Below are 9,231 nucleotides of genomic sequence, written 5' to 3'. Positions count from 1 at the left end.
AAAATATATATGCTATTTGCAAGTATGCGTTTTACAAATTTTTAATTAGTTAATAAATAAGCATAGTTAATAGTAGCACTATAAAAATATAATACTTAATTTTATTTTAAAAGTACTTAATTTTATTTTTTTCTTTTGGATTGTGCACATTACTTCAATCTTATAAACTAACACAGCCATTATTGTTTCTCAAATCAACTAGAACAATAAAATCGAGAAGCGAAAGCAATTTATTAGCAATTAAACAGCACTATATATTTATTTCTATTTTTCCTGCTTTTTTCTTATACTGTGCTAACTTTAATATTAAGCTTTTTGCTTAATCTTAAGATCAAGAACAGAACAATTAATTTGCAAAAAAGAACAATTAATTTTTTTTAAATCGCATTTATATTAAAATAGCTTAATAAAGTTAGTTTTTCAGTCCGATTACATAAAAAAATAGCAACTTTCAAATGTGCTACAACAGCAAAATCTATCCACTATTTGAATGATTTGCCTACAAAAATTTTTGGTCAGGCTCATAATATATTTACAAAATACCTGTTTCAGCAAAACTTTTTCCATATGATTAGCGCGAAGATTACATAATTCTATATATATTAAATTTGGAATGTTCGAATTTTGAAAACTTATAGTTTTAAAGAGTACATTTTAATTGAAAGTATGTAATATGGAAAGATTATTGTATTACATATTCTTTCTTTGGTAATTAAATCTCCAATTACAATATAAAAAAAAAACGAAATCCGCTTGAATTCAAGTAAAAACAATGAAGAGTTTGAATTAAATATTAAAGGAATAAAATTAAGGATTAAAATTTAATTAATAATTTTACTCAAATTTAAATTTAATTCTATTTAATTCTATTTATTTCAAGTTATTAAAGTTATTTTTAAAATTATATCAGTTATTAAAATTATTTTTAATTTCCTATAATTTATGTGTATCGCTGCATTGATAGAAAAATGACGCATCTCAAAATTAGCGACTTTTCAATATTTTAAAATTCTTTCTGAATCAAAACAAAGTTTAGTTAATGTATGTAATACTGTATAGAAAGTAAGACATGAAAAGAAAGTGAAGTTGCATATTCACTATCCTAATTAAATAATTTTAATTAGAATAATGAATATGTATAACTTATCTTCTTTTCCATGTAACACTTTTCATGTAACATTAAATCGTTATTATAATTCAGAAAAGAATTTAAAGATGCTCTACTGAAAAGTTGCTGATTTTAGATGTGTTATTTTTCTATAATCATAACGATATACATAGGTTATACGATATTAAATTAATTTTCATAACTTGAGTAAATAATTTTAAATTAAATTAAATTAAATTTTAAATTTAAAATAATATTAATTAAATTTTAATATTGAACGCAAATTCCTAATTATTTTTATTTGAAATCAAGCGGATTTCGTTTTTTCCAAATTGGAGATTCAATTACCAAAGGAAGAATATTTGGAGTAAAATGTATTACAATGCATCCGTCAAAAATGCAATATACGATGCACCTGAATGTTTAATAAAATGAACAAGTTTATTAAAATATATATTATTCGCATCATATAGGTGGTTACGTTTTAAAAATCAGAGCATGATTAAAATGATGAAGCAAAATACACAGAAATTCTTCTACTGTCAGAAATATTATTCCGCTCTGCTGAGCGAAGAAGAAGAAAAGTTCGCATCGGGCTTTTGATTTAGCGCAATATTTTTGCTTCGCGGATGAGAAATCGCAAATCCAGACATTCGTGGCAGAATGTATGCCTTGTTTAGAAATAAATTTCATGCGAATGGAAAAACGAGATGAGAATCATCGTAAAGGCGAAAAGGTAGCCGAGGCATTCGATTTCAATTCACGAGAGGAGTCTTGCATGACTTGAATGGAATCCAGCAGAGATCAGACACTCGAAAAGGAAACGCTTGAGAGACCTGCATAAGTTTGAAAGACTTAGCTTTAACGTTTCGCGATGAGCAAGAAATATTCCTGCCGTTATGTCCAGAATGCAGCGGAACCCAAAGGCAATATGAGGCGACTCGCGAGAGCGACTTTGATCGAGACAATTGGACAAATTCCTTTGCGTAATGTGCTGTCTTTGTCGTAGGAAGTAACGAATAGCAGAGCGAAAGGATGGGATTTATGGAAACTGTGCGACTGAGAACAACGAATACCGGACTCTGTCATCGTTCCGGAGCGCATTTTAAGGAAGCTTTTGTCTCGCGGCTTTCTCTTCGACTTCATTTTCGCGACCACGTCAAGTTCTCTGTAAAATACGATCATAAAAAGTGTCCGTACTGCATCTTCTCGATTTTCAAATAACTTAAATATATTTTTCGCTTAATATATTAATATATTAAAGATTGTTGACAAGTTTTCTTTTGAACTTGCTTTTATGAACAATACTTGCAATTAATCCAAAGTTGACGTGGGTATATTATACTCATTCAATTATATCCCTTTGGAGTTGCCAGTGATTCTAATGAATCACTATACAGTGATTGTTTGGATAACAAAGTTATGAGTAAAAATAATTCAGCTCTTTCTGTAAAATAACCTTAAAATTAAAAATATATTATTAGATAAAAGGAAAAGTTACTACGTTGTCTTATGAAATAATTCAATAGATATTCATATAATATAATTACTTTTGATATAAATTCATCAAGTGGAAGGTCTTCAAGTATACAGAACGCAATTTACATAAAAACGCAAAAGGGAAAAAGGTTACGATTATGGAATAGGAAGTGAGATACAGAATACCACCAATTGTGTGATATGTAGTGATATGTAGTATAACATGTCGAATTTTTGTTACATGTCGAACACATATATGCACATATTTTGTTGTCTACGGTTCAATTATATCATTTAAAAGAAACATTTATATAGCTCCAAGCTGGACTAGACAAATTAAACAAATTAGACAAAATTAATACCAACATATTTTCCAAAATTACATAAAGAGTACACTTGTAAAACTGTTTGCTATCTACAAAACTAAAATGTAGCTTTAACAACAATATTATAAACACTAATGACCAGTGTTATGTTATAACATATAAGTAGACTGTAAAGAAATAATTTTTATGCCTTCAAATATCATAATATTCCATAATCATCCATTTATCAAGTGATATTTCATTACTGTCTCCTTTTCTCTTTTTTAATTTTCTATTAGTTTTTTAATTCTTGCATCTATTTTTTTAATTTTAAAATCATGTTTAACCTAGACGTATCTCTTGATTTGTATGATGAAAAAATGAAAGAGATAGTGATGACTATATTTATGTTCTGTTGCATTTTAAATAATTTAATTTCTTTTACTTTTATCATTATATAATTTTTATTATTTCAAATATTCTTTTATATATTGCTGATGAAAGGAGTGTTACCCGAAATGTTCGAGTAACACAGCATTTTTTTTAATTGGTTTTGTTTAGAATTTAATAAATATTATATAATAAATACCATAATTTTGCTCGTTATATTTTGGCATTATTGTATTAGTATATTCCTTATTGTATTAATATCTATTATTATAGTAATTGGTAATTATACAAAAATACTAAACAATTCAATTTTCATTATCTTACATGCAAATGTTTGCAAATATGAATTATTTTTATTCATACATAACTTTAAATATAGCTTTAGTATTCATTCTTTTATATACGAGTTATGTCATTTTGGTCCTTTGAAATTAACTAATAATGCACTTTTAATCGATATATATATTAAATAGATCTTATAAATCCAGTATCAATAATTGTGTTACAAATTTCAGCTCCAAAAAGTTAAATACAATAGAAAATTTGAAATAAAATTAGTTGAAAAATTTAAGAAACTACATCAAATTTTGCTTCAGAAGAAAATAGAATCAAATGATTTTATCAGATTATACCATGATTTTATCAGATTATATTATCAAAATTTTTATTTCACAATAACGAAACAGTCTCGTATATTGTGTGCGATTAAAATTCTTTTTGATTAAAAAGTATCATCGCTAAAATCGATGGCGTCGTATACTTTCGGCGCCCTTTCGCCGGCCCGTCCTCGTCACAGTAAAGCAGTTTTCAATACGCCAGGTGTCGTTGATAAATGGCACGGAAATGTTCACGATGCAGTCTCAGCTCTGAGACGTCAAACTCCATTGGCAAGTTAACGACTTGGTCGTTGTAACGGAAATTGACGACGCGCGGATGAGAGATATCAAGAGACGCGTTCGAAAACGCATCGCGAAATGCAAACCGCGCCACCGGAAACAGCTGTGACTGACATCGACGGGTTAGGTCAGTCCCGTCGAATGTCAGTATTCCGAGTATTGCGATTCTGTATATATGTACACGTCAACTATATCGATCTGAAGATGAACTTTCCCTGATTAAAACTCCGTGATCCTTATATAAGACGTATTAATCCGTACCATTCAAAACTTCTTCGACAGATATAATTCAATAATTGATTAATTGCAAGGAATATTTCAGAAAGCTTTTTATAAAAATCCAATTTAATATTTCAGAAATCCTTTTACAGAAATTCAATTTAATATTGAAAGATAGTGATTAATTACATATTTTGAATACTAAAAGTACTGAACTACAATAAAAGTGTGAACTACAATAAAGATATCGTCTTCTTCTTTGATAGAAACAATTAAATAATTAATTAATTACAAAATATTTCAGAAACTTTTTTACAAAAATTCAATTTAATACTGAAAAATAGTGATTAATTATTTATTTTGAGTATTAAAAGCACAATGAGCAACAATGCTTTTAATATTCAAAATAAGTAATTAATCATTATTTTCTAATATTAATCCATCAAAATTTGTAATACAATTACTGACATTGGGTCCGCGAAACTCATTTAATGTATGTTCATTAATAGGGACCACACTATATAAAGTGCATGTTTAAAATGTTTACATTGAAAACACGTAGTGTTTTATTTATATTGAAAAAGTTTAAAACTAAAACATCTTTAAATGTTTAAAAAACGAAGACAAGAATAAAACATTTCAATTATAAACATTTCATATTTTTGAGTGTAATTAACTTTTAAGAACCAAAATAACATAACTTGTATACAAAAATTAATTTGAAGTTAATAACAATTCAACAATTTAAATTTGCAGATGTAAAGAATATAAATGGTCCAATAGAATCACACTGTTTGATATCAAAGGAACAATGATAATCCAATCTCTTAAATTAAAAATAAAAAAAAAGAACAAAATGTTGAAAATAACATTTTCAATTTTTAACTTCCATATATATAATAAAATGTAAATCAAACATTTCTGTTAGTTACTTTCGAAGTAAGCAACGTCTATATTAATGTATACATTTAATAAATAATAAACTAAAGAGTCTAATTTAATATATTCTTTTTTAATTAAATTGTTTAACTTCATTATATTAATTAAATTAATGATATTGAAAATATAGGAACAGTGGTGACCTATAAAAATGATTAAAAATAACTCAAATTAGGCATAATTTGACATAAATTTAACAGTGCACCATCAACTTCAAAAAGTTAAATTTCTGTAAAGACAGTAGCTTAAAATTAAAAAATTCCATGATTTGACAATACATATTAAGCTCTATTCTCTATTCGCCATATCGGAATCTCACAGATATGGTATGGAACACAAGAGGTTTACGAGAGCAACCCCGGCTCTTTGAGATCTTAATCCTCAATTCGCGCGTCATTAAATCTTAACACGCGCGACTGTAAATTGCGGCTACCGGCCGGAAGAGCGAATGCGGAGAGCAAGTGAGGTCTTGGGATATTCCGCTCGATGGACCTTTAACGACAACGGCCACCGCACTTAAACTCAACACGCTTCGTGATCGTTGCACTTCGCTCTCCCATGTCCAGTCGACGCAACTCCGCTCGATTCTCCAAATTAACTTCTCTGTCGTATTATGAGCCATCTGCCAGAATTAATGTACGCGCGATCGTTGGCAATCCAGTGTGAAGTAAATTTTCTCCCCACACGATTGACATTTTCGTATGAATGAATTTCGCCGCAGTTCTTTAACACAATTCATTATAATTCACAAAAAACTTATTGTTAGATTAATCTGATAATCTCATAAATTCACATACATTACATTCTCATATACATGTTACACTTATTTTATTCTGCGTTCATATAGGATATATCACGTCACATTATACTAATTTTATTTTGTGCTTATTCGATATTTCATCATGATTCTATTACCAATTTTAACTTTGGATTCACAATTCAAATATTCTATCAAATACTGAAGACGTTCAACTGTTGACTTTTTATTCTTAGATTAAAGTTTCATGATATTCCCTGATTTGATATTCATCTTAACAATCTGGTTTTTCTTATAAATAAGATATTTATTAATCCATCAATACTATAGTGAAGACGATCCAAAATAAGGGAAACATTTATATTATAACTTGTTCTTTTAATTTTTATACACGAATAACCTATGTTGGCATTGACTAATTTTGAATAAATTTAAAACTGTCAATAATGATTATCTACTGGCAACGATGGCATTACAGAATTATTACAATATGAATGAAATAAAAGAAATGATGTGATTATTTGTACAAATATACAGTGTTATCTCAAATAATACAATTTAAAAATTAATTATTACGCTACTAGACGGGGTAATTACATCCTGGGGAAGTAATATCCTGTAAATTTTGAACATGTTACATAATTCGCATTTTTCTCCTCTCTTCCACGTATTACATTAATTATTTGTTAATTCCTTTTTACTGGAAGTACTATAACATGATAATTATGCAATGCACTCTTCTCACTTTTTGATTAAACTCGAAAGTTTCAATCCGATTGAAAAATGTCATTCTATAATATCACAATAACTCTGTGCAAGTTTTATTATTTATGTCTGCACAGCGAAGTACATTCGAATTTCGAAGGAAACTTCCGAATCGCGTACGAAATTCACAGCGGTATTCACCTCGATCCCGCTTGATCCTTTCGCTAACCGCGTATTTATTCTCGCGCTAACACACGGTCATCCTTTTACCGTCCATGCCTGTCCTCGGCTGACAAACGCGAACGGTAATTGCGAAGCGACTACGGATTCCAAACGTCGTCCACTCTGTGCGCGTCCGTGGATTAACGAAATGGAATCCCGAAAGTGGCATATGCTACGCGCCACGCGAGATCAGCAATTCTATTCGTGATCAAGAATTATAACGAGCTCAGGAACACGATTCATGAAAGCTCGTCGTTTTCATTTATGTATAGTAGATATAATGTATATAGTAGAAAGTGCATGATGTTATTGTCACGGAAATCATTAATCGCGAAAAAGGAGATTTTTCGAAACAAAAAGTGCATAAAAATTAGTTAGTGGCTGATTTGTTTTATAAAGAATTTGAATGTGATCCACTTGACGCTAAATTCGATGTATCTCATTAATCAATCAGAAGGTAGAATTTTACTAACTGAAAAATGAAAGAATATTTCGAAATATTAAGTGGACTATAACTATATTACCAACGTGTATAAAATTCGTAACGTCTAATATATTGTTTAATGAAGTTTATAATATTGAATAAAAAAAAGTTCTCCTGAATGAAGAAGGTTTAAAAAGAAAGAAGAAAATCATATGACTATTTTCACATCTTTTTTTTGAATAAAGTTTTTTGCCATCTTTTATAATAAATAATATGTAAAACAATATGAAAAAGAAACTAAGAAAAAAATGTTGTTTAAAAAAATGTTGATTTATTTTCCATGACATCAATTAAATGACATTAAGGTCATTTGGCACAATATATAAGCTAAATAAAATAATTTATGAGCATCCATACTCTTATATGAAAATGATAAACGGTGTAATTTAATTTTTTTAATTTCAAAAAAAAAGTTCTTTAAATCTTCTAGAAATATATTTTTTCAAAATTCTTTTTTTGCGATTAAATTAGTTAAAACTTTCTTTCTCATAAGATTCAAATTAATCAGCATTTTTATAAATGTATATATAATAAAAGTTTAAATCAAAAAAGGAAATAATATTTCCTAATTTGTAAAAAGAAGTGAAAATCTGTATATAGCTATTTTTAGATGCTACAGCAAAATCATTCTTTCTATGTCATTTCTTATACAGCGGATGCATGAATGAATATATTTGTATTTCAGCAAGCAGCGATATCAAGGTGGAATTCAAGATGCCAAAAGAGGCCGAGGTGGGTTCTTCGATCGAGCTCAGATGCGAGTGGCGAATAATGAGTGGAAGCAATCTCTACTCAGTTAAATGGTACAAAGATGATCATGAATTCTTCCGATATGTGCCGGATAGCAGTCAGAGGACTCAGACATTTCCCCGACCAGGCGTGACAGTCGAGGTGCGTCCCTTAATCTAAATCTTGTTGAAAAATTCCAGTTAAGTTCTACTAATTAACTTTGAATATTTAATATTGTATTATTAATAATTTAATCAAGCATAGTCAAGCATATAAAAACGCGTTGAATTAAAATATATTTGTATATATATTTATTTTGTGTGTAGATATTTTTTTAAAAAAAGACTGAAAAACTGAATAATAGCTATCAAATATACTGTACTTTTGTTTAGCGTACAATTATTAGTACAATATTTAACAAATATTATCAAACATGACAATTATAAAAATAAAACAAAATATTTAGAAAAGCAACATTAGCGTTTAGTTTTGCGTTTAATTATATTAATCGAACACTTGATTTTAATTAACATTTGATTTTATTTCATCAAAGCTTTAACTATTACTAACACAAAAAGGTTTTGTTGATATAAAAAGATTTAATTAGATACAGATCTGAAAATAATTTTGTTGGACCAATATTATGTAGAGCGCTCAAATTAATTAGAACATCAAAACTTTTTGTACCATTGCTTATCATGCTTAAGATTACTAATTATTTCGATAGGTCAACTAATTAAATATAATAATTTTTATGAGAAAAGAAAAGAAAGGATCCTCACAATTTCAACGAAACTTTAGCAAGATTATAGAGTGTGTTCCCCTGAACATCATTATATTCCTATTTAGGCGTAGACAGTTAACATTTTCGAGATATTTCAATATTAAATTTAGCAATTCATTAGAATTTATTAGAATATATATACTTGAGCATTTGTAATGGATATATTAACAGCCTTTTAACTTCAAGTTCAAACCTTATTAACAATTAATATTTT

At 28.3% G+C, this 9,231-nt stretch overlaps 1 protein-coding gene across 1 annotated transcript in view; it reads left to right on the top strand.

Moving 5' to 3' along the window:
• Positions 1 to 4,256: 4,256 nt before the first annotated feature.
• The window catches only part of LOC108687827, a 123,240-nt gene continuing 118,265 nt past the window's right edge, over positions 4,257 to 9,231 (top strand). The window contains exons 1-2 of the mRNA XM_018193813.1: positions 4,257 to 4,305; positions 8,190 to 8,395. Coding sequence (XP_018049302.1) covers positions 4,257 to 4,305; positions 8,190 to 8,395 — 255 coding nt within the window. The remainder of the gene's footprint in view (positions 4,306 to 8,189; positions 8,396 to 9,231) is intronic.

The sequence above is a fragment of the Atta colombica genome, unplaced genomic scaffold (genome assembly GCF_001594045.1).
Source record: "Atta colombica isolate Treedump-2 unplaced genomic scaffold, Acol1.0 scaffold219, whole genome shotgun sequence".
NCBI lineage: Eukaryota > Metazoa > Arthropoda > Insecta > Hymenoptera > Formicidae > Atta > Atta colombica.
This window is presented reverse-complemented; position numbering and strand designations above follow the sequence as displayed.